Source organism: Haemaphysalis longicornis, unplaced genomic scaffold (genome assembly GCF_048455015.1).
Source record: "Haemaphysalis longicornis isolate Haplotype H1 unplaced genomic scaffold, Haemaphysalis longicornis Haplotype H1 scaffold_1, whole genome shotgun sequence".
NCBI classification, from domain to species: domain Eukaryota; kingdom Metazoa; phylum Arthropoda; class Arachnida; order Ixodida; family Ixodidae; genus Haemaphysalis; species Haemaphysalis longicornis.
In genome coordinates this window covers 253,254,290-253,275,216 of record NW_027526203.1, presented here as the reverse complement: position 1 = coordinate 253,275,216, position 20,927 = coordinate 253,254,290, and the positions used below count along the sequence as shown (strand labels likewise).

The 20,927-nt window shown below is 46.9% G+C and overlaps 1 protein-coding gene across 1 annotated transcript in view; it reads right to left on the bottom strand.

The window, feature by feature from the left end:
* The window catches only part of Flo1 (flotillin-1), a 60,423-nt gene that overhangs the window by 10,189 nt on the left and 29,307 nt on the right, over positions 1-20,927 (bottom strand). The window contains exons 8-10 of the mRNA XM_077675774.1: positions 17,645-17,905; positions 11,964-12,101; positions 8,846-9,052 (exon numbers count right to left, since the gene is read on the bottom strand). Of these exons, the coding sequence (XP_077531900.1) occupies positions 8,846-9,052; positions 11,964-12,101; positions 17,645-17,905 (606 nt within the window). The remainder of the gene's footprint in view (positions 1-8,845; positions 9,053-11,963; positions 12,102-17,644; positions 17,906-20,927) is intronic.

Genomic DNA, 20,927 nt, shown 5'->3' with positions numbered 1-20,927 from the left:
AGAAGGCCGTTTCAACGAACCCGGACGGAAAGCGAATCGAGTTTTAGAAGCTATCGCTTGCTTCGTTTCAGTTTTTCTATTTGTGCCATTTCTGTGTTTGCGATTGACCGACGATAAAAGCGGTGACCGGGATGCGGGAGGCTTTCGTCCCCGCCAAAACTGACATGAGCATCAAAATCCGTGCCGCTGAGGCTCTTCTGGAGCAGTTTGGCGCAATTTTCGCCATTTTCGTGCTTTTGGAGCAGCTTGGCGCAGGAAAATGGAATTGTATCAAAAAGGCACAATATGCGCAGCTGTCTCACCCCTGTATATCAAGTCCGGTATCACAGGCATTACATAGAACTGTTTCGCCCTGGCAGTTTTTAAAGCTTTTGCTCTTTTTTTCTCTAGTCGCATTTTGGCTAATTTCACGTATTGCGCAGATTGCACCTATTCAGTCGGAGCTGTGTGTGTTCTTGTCATGTTTTTCAGTCCATGGCCTCTGGCGGTCATCAGTACGACGCTCACTGCTGCTTGCCATGGTGCCCACGCAGCGCCCAAATATACCTTCGCCAGGTGCCCGTTCTCGGGATGCGTTTCTTTCGCTGGCCCATGGGGCAACAGGTTTGTTTAAGCTTTGTATTACGTTCAGCTCACTCTCGCTCTTCGTCCTGATTTTACAAAAAAGACAAAGGGATTCAGGCTACGTGAGCAGCATTATCATTTTTGTTAAACCAAACAATAGCTGAATTGCATTAAGAATGTGCCCAACCAGTGTTGCGAAATTACAAAGACCCATATTTTCAGTGTTGCTAATAGCGTGACCGCATGATTGCTGAATAGAATTAGAGAACTAATGTTTTAAATAGGTGGCATGCACTGGAGGTAATACTTGAGTACTAGCTGCAGTGAAATTTACAGACTGTTCGCAAGTCATCTGTCATTGCAAGCAGTTTGTGCACTATATCCCCTATCACCTATGCAGGTCTACAGGTGCCCTCAAAACAGAGCCAACCAGCCAGCTGCATTCGTCATACCAAACATGGTGTAAGCACTTCATGGCACAGGACTTCACGGATCCTGCCCTCACACGACTCAAAAGTGGCCATGCCAACTGTTCTCTTAGAGTTATTCAGTTGTATTAATGACTGCCTGCAATGCTTCTTGCTGCCTTATTGATGCTCCTGATGGGTACCGCAACTGTACTCCATCTATTGAACCTTGCCATTAGCACCCGAAAATCTAACGCAAGTCTTGGCACTCAATCATGCGTGACAACTGAAAAAGCCTAACGTTGACACAAGGAACAAACTGTTTTTAATCTCTGACGTGCCTCATCTCATTAAAACCACTCACAACAGCGTCCAGTCTCCTAACTCCACTCGCAAATTATTGTTGCTGTTAGCTCTAATATTGTGAAAATAGTACATCCACGAAAACCCTTTTGCATTATGAAGACTGCCATGGTAAGAGGTCATGCAAAATGTCGTTTGTCACCGTACGTGCCGCGTGTTGTTGGAGTGACCTAGATGAAGAGAACCACGTTGGGACCTACGTTGTCAAATGTGCTCATAACGTCCTCAGCAAGGATGCCTGTCTTAGCTGAGAAGAACTTCTTGCTGGACTTGTTGGTGAATAGTGTCCAGCGCCTGTCGTCTACTGTGTTTCTTTGTTCGTGTTTCTTGTTGCGCTCCAAATAATGGCTCTCTTGCTGCACCTTAGAAGTTCGTCGGTACTTAGTGTAACCTCTCAACAGGGAAAACTCTCAACAGGGAAGTCGGGTGTTTTTTTCTGACGAATTGTGTACTCGCATCGTGGTAAGTAGATGCACCTGTTGTAAGTGCAGCATACGCCGACTGTGTAGTGGGGTGGTCCTTTGCCGGACTCTGTTTTCAGGTGAAGCACAGCTTGCAAATATACGCAGTGCTCCCATGATGTGCCTCGTAAAAAAAAATTGCACTGCAATTCTCCTTGTTGTAATCAGGCAGAAAAAGTGTACAATGTCATGCTAAATACACAGATGCGGTGTAATCCGCGAGCATATAGGCGGCACAGACATTTTTGATTGATTGATTGTAGGGTTTAACGCGCCGACGCAACGCAGGCGATGAGGCGCGCCGTAGTGGAGGGCTCCGGATTAATTTTGACCACCTGGGGATCTTTATCGTGCGCCGAAATCTCGTACACACAGGCGTTTTTGCTTTTCGCCTCCATCAGAAAACAGCCGCCGCGGCCGGGAATCGAACCCGCGACCTCGTGCTCAGCAGCGCAACGCCTTAGCCACTGAGCCACCGCGGCGGGTGCGGCACAGACATTTTTAACCTCTGTCATAGCACATGGCGGATTGCGAAACATACCTGATGTAAAATGTACTCTAGTAGCATTCCTCACTGCCTGGTGCCTGGTTGCGAGATGCAAAGCATAGTATAGTCAAGTTCAGTTGTGCATTTGTGCGCGGAACTATTGAAATTGTGCTCGACTACGTGTTCGAAAAGGCAAAAATGTGGCGCGTGGTCCCACAAATGTTGTTGCATTACCTTATGGAAGCATATACTGCTTTGATCGCATTGACAGCGAAAGACGTGAATTTGTGTGCCTTAATTGAGCCTGGAACCTGTCGTTTGACTACGTACACGTACCTAAAATATCCCCACCTGGCCCTTTGCCTTTACTGGGAAGGCGACGCTTTCGGAAGGTAACCCGGCTTCTTGGGAAAATGCACCCTTGCAAGGAACCAGTAGGAAGTTGTTTTTCCTCTTAACGTTTTTGCGTGTGCATATCCACACATGTGATTTCTGTTCAATTACTGCTAATGATCTGAAGTTGCCCCGAGGCAATAGACCCCATTGGAGTTCATCAAATAAGCAAGACCATCAAAGCCTTTTTGGTAAATGGGGCGCAAGTGCTTCCCTTCTTTCACATCCTAACTGGAGAAATTGCCAGACTAAAAAAATTATTTGCGGAGATTGTGGTCGTAAACAGGTGCAAGTATTCCAGTGTCTAGATTTTGCTATGGTTGATATTTTTGTATGACTGCAACAGCGCACACAGTCTGAGGGTGTCGTAGATACATGTAAAACTGTGGATGGCCGATTCTTCTCGGTTTTCTGCGTTTTCAATTATCGTGGAGAATAAATCCTTTGTGTGGTTGTGGTACCTTTACTTGTTAATTCTTTTCATTCCTGGAAACGTGTTTTCCTCTCACTACTGCCTATTATCTCTGTTGTGCTGTATTACCAACTGTTTATTATGTGTGCATTGCAAGGAACGATGACAATTTGAACTTGTTGTTTCGTTTAGTGACATGCAATAAATATTTCTTTATGATCTGTCTCTTTTATGTGGCTTGACAAGATGTGAACACAAGACAGAATTCGTAACCATCTGTAAACGATGCTGTAACTACCAATTTCACATTAAAAAAATTTTTTTTTTAAAAGCTTGCGGGCACCAAGCCTGAGAATGATATATTAAAATAAACACTAACCAATGCATAAAAGTGTCTGAATACCGCACCGATGCCCGTCTCCGTGAGCAGCACTTTCCAATCATTCAAACCACCCGCTAAAATCGGTGCCCGCGAAACCGAAAGTGAACAGTTAGTTCTTGGTCCTCCCGCTCGGTGCGCCAGTCAATTGGGCCGCAGGGCCCTATGGGAGTGTCCTTTCTTAATAGTATTTCTTCCTCTATGGAGAAGCAGTCATCCTCGGACAACTCTGACAGCTCGGACGGGTGACTTCGGCAGGCATAGTGGGTGGCAGTGACGGACAGGCGTCGAAAATAAATATAGACATTGTGTGTGCGCTTCTGTGCTGAATTATTTTTTTGCCAACATTTCCCACTTCAAGGTAGGGGGTCAACCTATATACCGGGTCGACCTATATTCCTGTTTATACGGTACTTGAGGGACTGAACAAGTTCCATGTCGTATCTGAAAGCTAGTGATGGCAGTGTGCTAACATCATTTAGCCCATATTGAGTACTTGAGCCCTTGCACGGATATGGACCGCAGTCTCCTTTATTACTGAATGTGCCTGCCCAGTGCCAGAGACTCCACCGTAAACTTTGGTGGCACCACAATACCAGGTTATTTTGTATTGGTATGAGGGTATTGTCAACATTTGTCTTCACACGTAAGAACAGTGGAAGTAGTATGAAGTTATCAAGACCCTTTACAAGTGCAAATGAGGTATTCACCCTACAATAAAGAAGGAGTGGTGAGAAATAGCTGTGAAGGTAAGCTTAAAAAAAGGGAGCAAGCAACATTGGCAGATATGAAACCAGCAAATAAGGACCCCAACAACTCTAGCTCAATTGGAAGTATGCACATTGAAGTGCTAAGCAACCAGTTATCCCTGCTTGAAATAACCCAGCAGTAAAAACTAGCAAAACAATGTTGCAACAACAAATAGATATACTAAACAAAACAAAACAAAAAAAAAGGTTTCTGTAGACATGGCTAGCTTCACGGTGCGCAGTCTTCGCGTGAAGGTTGCATCTTGTGGTCTACCTTTCCAGAGATAACTTAGGGAACAGCAAGGCCTTTCTAAACTTTGCTTTTGTGGTCAAATAAACACCCGCCTTCTAGTATGGTTGCTAACACACATGGGGAAAAAGAATTAAATAGGGGTGTGCGAATATCAAATTTTTCGAATACGAATTGAATACAAATATCTAGCTTCGAATATCGAATAATTAATAGAGGCATGGCTTTTGAAATTAACTCTTATTTCTTAGTGCATTTTGATGAAAATTAGCGCAGCAACTGGAAAGGCTGTGATCACAGCACTAAAATTTTAAGGTGATATTTTGAAAACTTTTTTTATTTATAAAATTTTCTTTCTGTTCACCTTGTACCGAGCCGGAGCAGCCTATAAAACACGATAGAAAACTTGTTCGAAGTGCTTTACATTCCCAAATGAATGGATGAGGTCGTGGCAGTCTTCGATTTTTTTTATTAGAAGTTTTTTTTCGTTCAGTTTTTAGAGGTGAATGTACAACAGGCATATACTCGTAGACCATGAACAACTATTTGAATAAAAAATTCACAAAAAGTAAAGCTGAAAAACCAAGAGTCACGACCTGAACTGTTCATCAAGGAATATAACGCAAAGAAAGGAATCAAATAGACCTAGCGGTCACGAAGAAATCACTGGAACAAGCGACGTAGGTGGCAAAAAAAAGTTTTGAGAAAACGGCTTCCTAAGTTGCAACATAAATTTCATCAAAAGTTGCTAGGGTTGTTGCCTTTCATGTCCTTTTGAACACTGGGCTTCTGGAATGCCTTGCCTTGAAATTGGAGTGCCATTTGCCGCCTTTTTCTTTTTATAAAACATCATTTTCAGCTCCTCTGTGAAGAGCACAGTGCCCAGTGTGCAGACCAAATGGGAAGGAGATGGCTTTCATCGCAAAGTAGGTTAGCCGGTTGCTTGTATTGCACTGGACAACTTCCCTCTGCAGTGTTGTGACCATGGCACAAGTGAAGGACATAATTTTTTTACTTAAATTTGAAAACTGAGTTTTGACTTCTTTTATGCTTCATAACCTTGCCTGGAGCAGCAACTTCGTACTCGTACGTGCAGGTGTTCATTGCCAAAAGTTCACATACCACAAGAATACAAATGAGCTACTTTGAAGCTTGGTATATTATTCTGCATAACTCCAACTTCAGTACATGCACATTTTTTAGTACTTAAATTCAGGGCAACCAATGTTCATCGCAGCAGAGCCAATATGCACTAAACTACAGATGTATGCATTGGTATTTATAATTTCCCTGAAAATTCTATTTGTTAAATTCTATGACGGTAAAGTACATTTTTAACGCCGTCAGTAGACGTTTTTATTCTTAACTCCGACCTGTTTGCATGATTACTCGAAGTGCACGGGAAACGCGCAAGAAAGCGATATGGCTCGCCCGCATCGCGGCGTTCGTATACCACAACATGTCATACTTTGATTATCCCTGACAGCCCGTCAGGTCGCTCTTCAGATTAAATTTAACGTCCCAGGCATTAATTACAACTACTGGCGTTCACTCGTACCCAATTGCGCAGTTAGGCGATGCTACAACGCGCTCGGCTACGCCGTGCGTGCTGCAGCTTTTGACGCGTCGGCCGTTTCTTTCCCACGCCTAGAAAGCCTACTGTCAAGCTTAGCAATAACTAAGCGTGAAAGCATCGCAAATCAGACGAAAAGTTCCCTTCACGAACCGCTATCACAAGCGCGCACACCGCGTTTTACCCTCCTGGGTAAAGTCATGCCCACCACGAATCGTTCGATGACCTCCGCCTTTCGAGCCACGCAACTTCCCATAATCTAGCTCATGATCTCAGGCATTCCCATCGTGATAATGTCTGTGTTAATACCACAGCAGGCAAAATGACTGAACAGTAGCTTGGCCGAGCGAAGCAGCGAAAATGAGCTCAGGAACGCGCACTACGCAGTTCAAGCTGCCGCCATCTTTCATTGCCGCAGCGACGCCCAAAATCAAAAGGGCCGTTTCAGCGCGTGCCGACCGGAAGGCCAATCGCGCTTCAGCATGTATTTCTGGCTTCGTTTGTGCATACTTCTTTTTCTGCCGTTCGAGTGTTTGTGAATGAACGAAGATAAATGAGACGGCCGGGACCGGAAAGAGGATCGCTCGGCCGACCCAATGGTACCAAAATGGCTGCGCCCGGTGGCACCATTGCGGAGATACAGCGCTCCGGAAATTGCAGTTTTTTCACCATTTTGGGCTGACCTTTTGTCACCACCGCTTGCAAAAGAATTTTTTTATGCTACTTTGCGACTGTTTTCCAAAAGCTTTGCAAACGCACAGGATAGAAAACATAGAGGCCGAATATGTGGCTTTAAAAAAAAAAAACAATGTTTTGGTCATTTTTCGAAGTTGAAAGCCACGTCCCCCCCTAAAACTAATCAATCCCGATATTCGATGATAGCCGATTAATATGAACCATTTCGAATATTCGAAATGTTTCGAATACATAGTTTTCGAAGTGAATATGAATATAACATATTTAATATTCGAGTAATATTCGAAATTTTCGAATATTCGCACACCCCTAGAATTAAACTAACAACAGACAGAAATGTTGGTCAAAAAACTAATTTTCACATTTTCTTCCACAGTTGCCGACAATTTTTGACACTATTTTCCAGACCTGCCTCAATATACTCTACCGCGGCACCGTCACACATTCCACAGAGTCGATGTACAACACCGACCAAAATTTTGAATGTTTTTTGAAACCTTTCGTGTTTTGATTTTGTGGACGTTTTCTTTCGATCGCGAGTCAAAAGCTACCAAAAACGCAAGCATCGCTGCCATTTTGTTTTCCTGCAGCTTCGAACCACTGTTGCATGCGTATTGCCAGCTGATCTGCACGAATGCGTATCGTCAGCTGATGCGTGTTGCATGCGTATCGCCAATCGCTGGAAGAAGATGATTCGGACACAGACAATGAGGAGGCAGCGACTGTGCTGCTAACTAGCTCTGAACCAGCGCGAGCCATCACATCATTTTGCTTTCTGCTGTTTGCAGCGAGGACGTCACCCTCGTCTCCGCGCAAGTTGGCCTATCTGTATGGCAACGTAGTGAATGAAGAGTTTTTCAAGCAGCTCGGTAAATAAAGTCAGTTTCTTTTTTTTTTGCCTGAATTTGTTTTTCGGATTGCCCGATTTTCTAATCGCCATCTCAACCCATTGAGGGTTCGAAAAATCGGTCTGCAATTGTAGTATGTATGAACACTGGTAAGTGCAACATAGCAAGCAGTTTTTTGATGCACCACTTGGAAGTTTTTTCTAACCCATTAAACAACTTGGAGTGTGAAATGGAGGCTGGCCACTGTTGCCACCAAGTAAGCTGTAAAGGAGCTGTAAGCGAGCTGTAATGAGCTGTAAAAGTTCCTCTGAGTGTACAACAAAAAAAAACGCCTGCTATACTGCACTAACCAATGTTCATAGCACTAGAAATTCTAATATGAAGGCTGGTTTTTTTTTTTTTGTGCTGGAAAAAAAAGCGAATAACCTCTAATTATTTGGACTACTAGTTGACTGACTACTATTTGACTGACTGACTACTAGTTGACTACTAGTTGGAGTACTAGTTGACCCTTTGACTGCTGAGTTTTTATGGCTGGTCCTCACTTCCTGCCGTTTTCTTCTTTTCCATGTTTGTTCGGTGGTAATTTTAAGCTAGTAATGCACTACAATGCTCATTTGAGTAGAACAAGTCAAGGAACTTCAGTGTATTGGGTACTAAGCATAGCCTAGGGGGTGTTTTGCTTCGGCATCGTTGGTACGTGCTCAGCCTAAAATTTTTCATAACATAATTCACAACAAAACCATATTGACAGAAGCTGCTATTTAATTAGGCCAGACTGTTTCTTAAAGACTGATCACTCCTGTAATGTAAACAAAATACGTTGCAGAATGAAACTGTTTAAACATTCTTTTTTTCCTAAAGTCATTGATGAATGGAACAAGCTACCAAAGGTAATTGTGTCAGATACATATGATGACGCATTTTAGAGTTCTCTGTAATGTGTTTTCCTTGGCAATGCCTGGTTTTGGCTTCTGTGTAATGCATTGAATCATTTGTCTGTTTTTTGTTCCCCCCCCCTCTCTCCCTCTCCCTCTCTCTCCCTCCCCCCCTCCCCCCTCCCCCCCCTCTCCCTCCCTGTAATGCCACTGGAAAGGCGCTGTGGGTACTATGACACAAATAAACTCACCCAGTTGTCTATTTTGTTTCACCAAAGTAATCACCTTAGCACTGCTCTGCTACTACTGATGCAAGACAGTGAATGCTATGCAAGCATGAAAGACAGAGGGAGGGAGAACAGGCACAACTGCCAGTGCAACGTACCCAGGAGGCGGGCGATGCAAGGTTGCGATCCTTGCCACAAGCAGAGCCCACGTTGACCCCCGTGAGTTGGTGAACCATGCTGGTGGTCTTGGTGATGATGTCGATCACCTCTCCCGTCAGCTTGCCCGCCCCAACTTCGCCCTTGCCCGAAGACACCATCACGATGCGCTTGCACTGCGAAATGGGCGCGGCCACTTCCGCAGCCACCTGTCGAGAAGAGGGGCACACCTCGGTCACACGGGGAAAATGCCAGAGCTGGCCGAGAAAGCTTGACAGGCAAGACCTGCGAGTAGCGGCCTTACTCTACTCTTGGCCCAAACCATAAATATGGAAGGCTATTTACCCGTGGCCGACAACTGGTGCAGCAGTCAAAGTTACCATTGGGGCCAAAAAACGAACTGGCAGTGTGCAGGAAGTCTAGGAATGAAGTCGAAACTCCCCTGAACTTCCTCGAGCTCGACTGTCATTCCTCCTTGACACACATAACAGTACAGTCATGCTCTTTGCAATACAGCTAAACTTTGTGGGGGCCAGTGTTTCACTACACCTCGCCTGCACATTTTGGCGAGCTGGGAGCCGCCATTGTGGGCAGCCGGTGCGTCATGCGAGTCGAGACCTCTTCATGACCCCATGCGACTCGCCGAGCCGGCTCGCAGTGAACGAGTGCGCGATGGCGCGGGGGAAGGAGGTCCAGCTTGTCCCCTCCCTTCGCGCCACCCTCTCCTCAACCAGGGGAAGACCTCTCCCTCACGAGCTGACCTGCGGGACACGCGCGCATTCCACCGGGAGTCGACTGGGCGATTTCGTCGGCATCAGTTGACTCGGTAGTGCCTCCTCCAAATGCCCACATGACAGTGAACCCAGTTGGCTCCACGGGACTCTGCTAAGAGATTCTGTCCTGATTGGTCACAAGAGATGCCTCCCTCGCTCCCGCGGCTGTGGTAGCGGATATAGAGGTCCTAGTCCTGCGGCTTGAGCGAGCGAACAGAGCCACTGTCTCCCCGCAAGAGATAGTAATGTTGTCTGGTATATGCCCTGTATCTGCCAGGCAATAAAGCCTCACTTTGGATTGCCAGAGTCTGTCTACCGCATGTGAGTACCCGAACCCGTGCGTGAGTCTTCGGATTTCGCAGGGGCCAGTGTACGGCGTGTAGCCCTTTCTCTAGTGAAGCTAGCCGAGGTCCTCTGCTATCCCATAAGTTAGCCCACAACCTCGTTAAGTTGAAGCTAACGGAAGAGTCAACATTACTGCTCAACCACTGGCTACGTCTACATCTCATACTGCATGGGTGATTTGAATTTTTTAGGGGCGAAGCTCCTAAAGCCATGGGTCTGTCCCTCCCTTGTGTCTCATGGTACGTGACCGCCGCATGCTTTCGGAGATGTCGCAAAGTGGGCCGCGTTGCACGCGCAAGAACCGGCTGCAACCGGCAGCGCAAACTCGGCACTGGGAGCGCGAGCTTGTCTGTGTTCGCCAACGGAGGCGCGAGCGCACGTGCACTGCTAGGGGGAGATCACGCAAGAGATCACTCCACGAACGCAGGCAGTCGTTCTCGGAGATCGAACGAGACGCAAGGACCTTTGGTCGTTTCCTCTCGTCTTGTTCGGGCACAAGTTCGCCCTAAATAAAAGTTATTTCTTCACCGTTGTGTCCCATCTTACGTGACAAATTGTGGTAGAGGTGCGGGATAGTCCTCGATGGCGCGGGGTCTTTCACCAGGTCTGGGTCTGGGAGCATTGACTCCGAAAATAAAAGTTGATTTGTACAATGTACGGTCTTACGTCTTTCTTAATGATGTAATGGGCGAACTTTCACGGGAGAGTTACGGTTACCGATGATCTCCCCCTCTCGAGCTTCGGCCCACTTATCATTCATTCCGTGGATATGGCGTGATTTTTTTTCTTCAAAACATGCTCATGGTATAACCCGATTCATTATACTAATGAAGTTAATTGCATAAAGTGCATCTACGTTTTACAGCAAACTGTACAGGGGATCTGTTTAAAACTTGGGCATCATATGCAAACGCTGCGGGTGCAACAAAACAAATTGCATTTAGGCCTAGAAGGATATTGGATGTCATAAAAGTGAAAAAGGAGTGCCATGCAGCCACTATGCTGATGTTGGGGTGGGCCTACTCCACTGGCTGAGAAGGGGGGGTTGTGGCTTGAAGTGCGCACTAAACTTGCATCTGACGACAGCCACAAGATCGCTTGTTTGTGTACAAACTGCTTGCAACTCATCTTGCTGCAGCAGAGCATTGAGGCAGCCTACCATTCTCAATGCAAATATACTATTCAGATGAAGCAATTTCGGTGCAGCCCACAAAAGCACCCTGGCACCAGAGAAGAGCAAGGGAAGAGAAGAGCAAGGGGTCAGTTTGTGCCACACTGTCCTGCTCTTGCCTTTCCGCAACAAAGCTGAATTCCCTTCTATGCCAATTCTCTTTTACCAAGCTGTTCCGCATTAAAAAGCCCACGTCACGCCACACTTTTGCTAGAAGTGTGCCTTATGTGGTATCTGCCTTTCCTCTCCCAATGTGTCGCAAGAATATGTCGGGCTGAAAGGCCAAGAGACCCTTTGTCTCCGTCTTTGCGCGTGCTGCTGCGTTTTCTTTCCTGACCGATGAGGCCGTCAAGTTGGTGCCTGTGGTTTACTCTCGGGGCAGTGTGGCACCGCCATGCGACCAAGTGCTTCGTCCCTAAAATAGAGCGTTGAGCAGTAACAGCAACATGAAGGGCAGCCATGCAGCCCCTCCGGAAGGTGTGATCCAGTCCTCGTGTGTCTCCATAGCAGACTTCAGGCATTTGCCAGGCCATGCTTAGCACTAAACAGTCGCCCATTTCTGCACTCCGTATGGTCTCGTATAAGATGCATGCAATTTGATTGAGACCGCAGACTATTTTGAATAAAGCGATTGCTGTTTGGCGAGAGTGCACTGTACTTTGACGTTTTGAAATGAGAATGTATACATTTAGAACTGCATTTCAGCAAACAGGTGCAGAAAATTTATGCCCCATTTCAAGCAGGCAAATGTGCCTTTTATAGTGAACTGTACAGTGTGCAACTAAAATGCCTAAACCCCAGGAGATGGGAGTGAGAGAGGCAGAGACCGACCTTGGGCAGAGTGTCCAGCATCATGTCCAGTATGGCCGCCTCCTTGTACTCCCGGAACGCATCGGCCTTCTTGATCAGCTGCTCCGCCTCGGCGCGTGCCTTGCTCTCAATGGCAAAGGCCTCAGCCTCCCCTTTCAGCTGCAACGATGTCAGCGCAGAGCACAACGGTCACTCGTGTGGTGAATGCTTTGGCAGGCAACACACAAATCGCTTACAGTGCACTGTTTCCAGAACATAACTTATAAACCTGCATGCCCAAACCAATTCACTTAGAACTGGCTGAAACTTTGAGAAATATAATTTAATCCAACCAAAAATACAATAAATAAAAACCCTGACGTTTTTTTTTTTATTTTTGAGCCAGTTCGGATCCTTCCTCAGGGGTGACTGGGGCGACACTGAAGTGGCGTCTTACAGTTTTTCATCAAAGTCGGCCTCGCACAAAGCTATTCGTTGTGGAGTGCAGCCAGTGTGTGTACACAGATGGAAGAGTTCCATGGCAGCGATTGAGGTTCTGTGGCGTTTGCTGAACACAACATTATATCGGATATAACTAGGGGTGTGCGAATACTCGAATACTTGAACACGAATCGAATAGTACCTCCGCGAATAATTCGATTCGCGAATCGAATATCCACTAATCGATGTTTCAAATAGTCGAGTGGAGTTTTTGAACGTTCCCTGGCTTTGCGAAAGCAAGAGACATTGGCGCACGCTAACGCACTGCTGCTACACCGTCTGCTAGGCAAGTTTCACCCAAATCGAGCTTTCAACGAGCACGCCTTGCAGAGGCCATTAATTTTATCCCGCTGCACAGAGCAATCTGCGATTGCGCCGATAAGATCTTTTTTTCGAGCCGTCGCCGTCGACTCCAGCTGCCATTTTGAATTCTGTGACCGGATGTTTACATGTTAGGGCGGCTTCTGGTAAAGACCGCCGCCGTTTTAACAGCAATCCGTTAATTTGAAATCAAAAGCGGTTCTGGCTGTTTTTAATGCAGTTGACGTCATCATCATCACCAGCCTATCTACGCCCACTGCAGGGCAAAGGCCTCTCCCATTATTCTCCAATTACCTCGGTCCTGTGCCAACCGTGACCAATTTATCCCCGCAAACTTCTTGATCATCTGCCCATCTAACTTTCTGCCGCCCCCTGCAACGCTTGCCTTCTCTAGGGATCCACTCTGTTACCCTTAATGACCAGCGGTTATCTTGCCTTCGCATTACGTGCCCTGCCCACGTCCATTTCTTCTTCTTAATTTCTACTAATATGTCTTTAACACCAGTTTGCTCCCTGACCCACTCCGCTCTCTTCTTGTCCCTTAATGTTACACCTATCATTTTATTTACGCTCCATTGCCCGCTGAGTCGTTCTCAATTTAAGTTAAACCCTCTTAGTGAGCCTCCAAGTTTCTGCCCCGTAGGTGAGTACCGGTAAGATGCAGCTGTCATACACTTTCTTCTTCAGCGACAATGGTAGGCTGCTATTCATTATCTGGGAATGTCTGCCATATGCACCCCCCCCCCCCCCCCCCCCCCCCCCCCATTCTGATTCTTCTAATTATCTCTGCCTCATGGTTGGGATCTGGGGTCACAACTTGGCCTAAGTAGATATATTTGCTTACCACTTCCACTGCCTCGCCACCTATCTCAAACTACTGTGCTGTCCCGAGGTTATTGATCATTACTTTAGTTTTCTGCATATTAATTTTCAGGCCCACGGTTCTACTCTGTTCGCCCAGTGCGGAAAGCATGCTTTGCAATTCGTCCCCCGAGTTACTTAGCAAGGCAAAGTCATCAGCAAATCTGAGGTTACTGAGGTATTCTCCATTAACCCTTACTCCCACCTGTTCCCAATCCAATGTTCTGAATACTTCTTGTAAGCATGCTGTGAATAACATTGGGGAGATTGCGTCTCCTTGTCTGACACCCTTCCTTATAGGTATTTTACTGCTCTCCCTATGGAGGATGATGGTAGCTGTAGACCCATTGTAGATATCCTCTAGTATTCTTACATAATGCTCATCTACCCCCTGGTTCCTTAATGCCTGAATCAGGGCCGTACCCAGAAATTTTTTTCGGGGGGGGGGGTTATGAATTTTGGGAAGGGGGCATTTTTGCTGAAAGCAACAGTAAGTATTGTTTACGTGCTGCCTGGAAAAGATTTCGGGAGGGGTTCGAACCCCTTCAGGCCAGGGTACGGCCCTGGCCTGAATGACTGCTAGGGTTTCGACCGAGTCAAATGCTTTCTCATAATCTATGAAGGCTAAATATAGGGGTTCAGTATACTCAGCGCACTTCTCTATCACCTGATTGATCGTGTGAATATGGTCCATTGTTGAATAACCTTTACGGAACCCTGCTTGTTCTTTAGGTTGACTGAAATCTAAGCTTGCAGAGATTCCGTAAGCGATTACCTTGGTAAATACCTTGTAGACGACTGACAGTAAGCTGATCGGCCTGTAATTTTTCAAGTCCTTCATGTCGCCTTTCTTATGGATTAGGATGATGTTCGCGTTCTTCCAAGATTCCGGTACCATTGCGGTCATTAGGCATTGCGTATACAGGTTTGCCAGTTTTTCAAGTACAATTTCTCCGCCATCCTTCAAGAGGTCTGCTGTTATCTGATCCTCACCAGGTGCTTTGCCCCCTTTCATTTCTTTCAAAGCCTTCCTTACTTCTTCGGTCGTTACTGGTGGGATGTCTATCTCCTCTGAACTACTGTCTCGTTCGGCATTATCCTGTATGTCCCGGCTACTGTACAGATCTCTATAGAACTCCTCAGCCACTGTGACTATTTTATCCCTATTTGTGATGACATTGCCTTGCTTATCCTTAAGTGCATACATCTGATTTTTCCCCACGCCAAGACGTCTCTTCACTGCTTTCAGGCTACCTCAGTTTTTTACAGCGTATTCGATCCTCTCCATATTATACTTCCGTATGTCAGCTGTCTTTCGCTTATTGATTAACTTCGAGAGCTCGGCTAGTTCTATTCTGTCAGCTGCGGTAGAGATTCTCATGGTTTGCCGTTTCCTGATTAGATCTTTCGTCTCCTGTGAAAGTTTGCCAGTATCCTGTCTAGCCATAGTGCCCCCGACTTCTACTGCACACTCCGTGATAATGCGTGTAAGGTTGTCGCTGGCTTCCTGTGTCGTAAGCTCGGCTTTCATGTTAAGGGCGGAATATCGGTTCTGCAGCGCGATCCTGAATTCTTCTACTTTACGTCTTACTGTTAGCTCATTTATTGGCTTCTTTCGTACTAGCTTGTTGCGGTCCCTCCTCAAATCTAGTCTAATTCGAGATCTTACCATACGGTGGTCACTACACCTTACCCTTCCGAGCACTTCCACATCCTGCACAACGCCAGGGTAATCGCATAATATGAAGTCTATTTCATTTTTGTGCTCCCCATTCGGGCTCCTCCAGGTCCACTTCCGACTCTCCCGTTTACAGAAGAAGGTATTCATTATGCGTAGGTTATTCTGTTCTGCAAACTCAACTAGTAGGTCCCCTCTGCTATTTCTACAGCCCAGACCATAGTTCCCAACTGCCTTGTCTCCAGCCTGATTCTTGCCTACTTTAGCATTGAAGTCCCCCATAACTACGGTATACTGTGTTTTTACTTTAGCCATTGCCGATTCCACATCTTCATAGAAGCGTTCCACTACTTGGTCGTCGTGGCTGGATGTGGGCACATAGCCCTGCACCACCTTGAGCTTGTACCTCTTATTGAGCCTAATTACAAGACCTGCTGCCCTTTCGTTAATGCTAAAGTATTCGTCTATGTTGCCAGCTATGCTTTTATTGACTAGAACGTACTGCGTGTTTACTAGTTTTTTAGACCACAGTGGATAGCGCAGGCTTGTACCTGGCGACTGTAGTGCGAGCTTTCCTCCAGATACGTAGTATTCCCGATTCATGCTGCCCATGTACTTCCGAAGAAGTGCTTCATCGTGGTCCATAATCGTTCATACCTGCAATGTGCTCGCTTCTGAGTTATGAGGCGCTGTGTTGTCGTTGCCTATAATTGCAGTACAGCAACTCCAGTGGAAATTTTTTCTTTTTTTCTTTTTTCCAATTGCGTATCGTGCCCGCTCCGTATTACTGGAGCACCACCGAAATGAGAGTTGAAAAGTGCATTCTCCGGGTTGAAAAAGAACGTCATGTCTCCCAAACATGCGAAGTAACTTCTTTTGCACAAAAACCTATGAAAAATTGAGGCCTGTAAAAAAAAATTGATATTTGATTCAATATTCGACATTTGATTCGATATTCGATATATTGCTTTCGTGTTGGCTTTGGCTTTGGCTTCGTGTTGGCTTTGGCCGTGAGGTAGGCAGGTCGCTCCAGCGACCGCTGGCTACCATTCGCCAAAATGACACTCAAGGCACAAACACTGTTGCATATACAGGGAAGGAGCTATTGATATGGGTGAAAATTGCACAATAAATCATCATTCAGGTCTTTTATGAAAGCGGCAATCAAATATACGTGGCAGTACTATGCCTAAACATATCTAGGCAGCCCACTAGCTGCTCCGAATGCGCGTCTCCCATCCTGCCACGACCGGCTTCCTGCTAAAGCGTGTTGCGCTTCATTTTATACGTAGTTTACGGCCGCTTTTTGGGCGGTGGACGAGAGATGTGGAAAGGCTTTTCAGAAACAACTGCGGTCACAGAATCGCCGGTGCTACGGCAGCCCTGCTGGGGCCAATAGTATAACCTGCAAACACTGATATCCTTCCAACAGTCACATCCTCCATGTGAGCGAAGGAGCTGGCCAAGCGGAGGTCCGCCTGCGGTGACGTCCCTACCTTGGTCGGATTTCTCCACTGGAATGCTCCCTCGTGTGATAACCGTTTATATAACAGGCCAGGGAATCTTTTCTCTGCATTGTGGAGGGGTCTATTTATGGGCCGGTGCAACAAAAAAGCAGGCATTGATGCCTGCTTGCAAGTGTCAGGTTGGTAGAGCATTTTTGAAGCAAACATTTGTTGTGGAATGAACTGATTGAAAGAGAAGTATTGGGTTTGTCACTAAAACTCTGTGCGCACTTAAAACACAAAAGAAATGCCAAAACTATTTGTACAGGTTCAGGCATAGAAGTGGTTGGTGCACAGCACTAACGGTGGCGGATCGCCAAAGGAAATGCGAGAAATAGACCGCGAAGATGACCAGCAACAGCCAATAGGACAGCCACCGCTGTAATGACGTAATTACAGTGGTGCATAATGAGGGAAATTGAAAAGAGTGCAGTTGGCTTTTCCGAGTCTTTCACAGCAATTTGCGAGTTTGCCACTTCACGTGCACATGTAATATTTGGTTGAAGTATTCCTGGCCGTGTAATCTAAACGTCGTGCAGGTTTATTAGCTCTGCTAAAAGCGTGTTGCAGGTCCCTTTAAGAAGGAAGATGTCATGTCATTCACTCTCGTCCACTTGTAGAGCTAGTGGGAAACCTGCACACCACCAGCCCAAGCCCTCAACACTTTTCAATGCTGTTGAGCCACAGCACACAAAGTGCAGCACACCAAGTGGTATAAGGTTGTGGTGGAGACACTTCGTAATGCACGTTCAGACTCGATTACATACACGTGGACAAATCTTCCCCTTGAGCTGGGCTAGGCACACCCCCCATTGCTGCGAACCCCTTGAAGCACGAAGAAGAGCAGACGGCCTCACCCGGACAGCCTCCGCTTCTGCCTCAGCCTCCATGATGACGCGGTTGCGGTTGGCCTCGGCCATCTTCTCGAGGCGGTACTTCTCGGCCTCGGCCGGCCGGCGCACGGTGGCCTCGAGCTCCTTCTCACGCCGCATTATCTCCTGCTCCTGCACCTGGATCTCCTGCGACCGCTCTATCACCTGCACCTGCATCTGCTCCTCCTTGATGCGCTGCCGCGTCTTGGCTGCTTGCAGGCTGTACGCCAGGTCGCTGTCTGCCTTCTGCACACACAGGCCAGGACAACGACGCTTGACAAACCAACCATTTCAGACATGGTAACCGCCTTGCATTCTCAGCAAAACCTTTCTCAATCGTAATCCCTCAAAACATGTGTACAGGCCTGCAAAACAAAGCGCGCGCGCCTCCTACACTTAGGAACTAAACATTTTGTGGTACACAGCATTAATGCAGACTATATGTGTTGCGTTGTGTTGTTTTATGGCACATGAGAAACTTACGCTATCATGCACCAAACAAAAAGTTTTGTGTATTTTGTGGATAATAACTGTTTGCTGTTTGTTACAGCACGTTACAAAGTTACAGCTTGTTTAGAAGCCCTGCTTCTTTTAAAAACTAAAAACCGAGGAAATTTGAACAAGAGCATTTTCTCCTAAATGTAGACTGGGGTTAAATAGAATGTGCTCATCGTAGAACAGCCCAAAATGCTTTTTTTCTCAGGACCTCAAATTTCGTACATAAGAGTAACATGTGGTTTACTGTTAGCTCTTGGTCGCATTCCTCACATCTCGGTTTATCTTCTTTCATAAGAAGGAAGTTATGTGTCAGGAGACGACATAAAATGACTTCTGTGAAGCGTTCTTCATCTTTGCTTGATTCCCACTCTGCTATAGTGGGTTTAACTATACGTGTGGGATCCGTCGACCCCCAAGGACAAGACTCAAGCGTCGAGGGGGAGAGGAGCGACCATCGAGGTCTATGTTTAATGGAACGTCGAAGGGAACAGAAGACGAAGAAACAATGCGTGCGTTCGTGAAGCGTGAGACATGACCATGCCAGCCAAGGGAGATTGACCTCAGTTTGCTACAAATAATGGCTGGCCGCACCCGGCCTATGGCGGTCGATGGCGATGCGGCTGTGACCTGTACAAAGAGATTTTACATCTTCCCGGCGGCCGGCAATGTGGAGACAGTCTGCATGTAAAGAGTGTAGGCGTTGAGCTGGCAGCCATGGTACAAGTTCCTGCGCAGTCGTTGCGTAAAATCTGGCATACCCGATGGCAGCATGCACTGCAGTGTAGTTTCCGCAGAATGTTTTCAAAACTCATGTCGGAGTCCAAAATGAAACGAATGACTCTTAGATTGGCGCAGCAGAAAATGACGTGGGAGCGCTTCTTCGAAGATGGCGTCTTGAAAATACGTGGTCCCTTCAAGCTCGTTGCCTCGGTTATTTGCTGTGGCTGCATGGGCAAAATCTCCGGGTCGGGGGGTGAGCTGTGCATAGAAGATGTCCGCGAGGGTCCTTCCCACGACGCGTAAGTCATCAGCGGCTCGCTTTCCGTTTTCCTCGATAGGTTCTCGTCTGAGTTGTCGCTTCCTAGGGAAAAGTTCTGATCGTGCTTCTCGACCAAGTGACCTGTTCTTCGCTCTGCTCCTTTGGAATTGTCACCTAGGTCAGTTGCCTGTTTGGAGGGAACAGCAAGTTCGTAACTCGCACCGACAAAATACACGTTTTCCTCTGGCTCTTCTGGGTCTTCGTTGCACATTGAGGGAACGTGCCGTCGTTCGCAACGGGGGCAAACGATCTTCCTCCTACACTGTCGAGCGATGTGTCCATGGGTGAGACAACGGAAACAACGTCCGTATTTGGTAAGAAGGCTCTTCTTCTGTTCCATGGTTACATTTTCAGCTGCGCAAGACGCTGCGTCATGTGAGGCGGAACAAAACAAGCACTTTCGTATCTCGGGAGCGGCGGTATTTAGGAACGCTGCAGCATGTTGATGTTTTGAAATTCCTGTTCGCAGCTGTTCCCCTGTCTTGTTGTCCTTCTTAAACTTCGTTAGCTCCGACGAGTCCTGAAAAACTGCTTCCAGGTACTCAACTTCGTTTCCAATGAAGTCCATCAGTTCATCAAACTTTTTCTTGTGGTCGATCGGTTGTTGTTGACGCTCCACTCCGGTTGACGATAAAGCAGTAGACGACGTCTTTGAATGCCGGTGGTACCTCAGGACCATGTCTCGAGGGAGTGCCCGAAGAAGTATCTCACGTAGCATGGCACAATAAGACTCTGGGCTAGTACCAAGTGCAGTCAAGCTTCTACAGTGTATCTGCACCTCGTCGTAAAGCTTTCGTAGTTCTATTGCGTCAATTGATGAGGAAACAGGTGGTATGTCAATCAGAGCTCGCAGGTGGTCTCGGACAATAAGAGTCTGGTCACCGAACCGCTTCTGAAGTATCTCGATCGCGTCATTGTAGCATTGTTCGGTCATGGGCAGACCAGAAACTGATGCAGCCGCCGAGCTGGTCAGTAGGCTGTTCAAGTAACAAAATTTCTCCGTCGCCCGCAGTTCTGAGTTGTTATGTACAGCGGACTCGAATATACTCCAAAATCTCAACCAGTTTCGACGGTCTCCATCGAACTTCAGCAGTTCTAATGTCGGTAGCTTCGTTCTTGTGGTTGCGGTTTCGCTATGCGGCGGTCTCGTTAAAGAAGGCGAAACGAGGGACTCACCAGCCTGTTGATCTCGAGATCTGTACTGAAGCACAGCCCTAATATTCGCCACCTTGTCGTTGTACGAAGTCGCGTTGGAGGTCTCTTGCGTGACCATTTCCTCTGTAGCTTCCAGGAAAATGTCGTCGTCCAGCTTCTGGATCGGTCGATGCATGACCTCGATCCTCTCCAAAGAAATCGCTGCGTCCATCGCTGTAGTCAGGGTACCACTTCGGAGGCCGTCTTCTATCTCGGTCAAGACGGCGGAAAGCTTGTCCCGAAGGGCAGTTCGTCGAAGCAGCTTTCGCTCGATTGAAGTCATCCTTGGTCCTTGGAGGTAGGTCCGCCGGTCAGTCAAGCAGAAGCCATCGAAGAAGGGCTATCGGTCCTGCTTGTCGGTGTCGGCCTGGCAGACACGAGTCCCGGGTCGTTTCGGCACCAATTTGTGGGATCCGTCGACCCCCAAGGACAAGACTCAAGCGTCGAGGGGGAGAGGAGCGACCATCGAGGTCTATGTTTAATGGAACGTCGAAGGGAACAGAAGACGAAGAAACAATGCGTGCGTTCGTGAAGCGT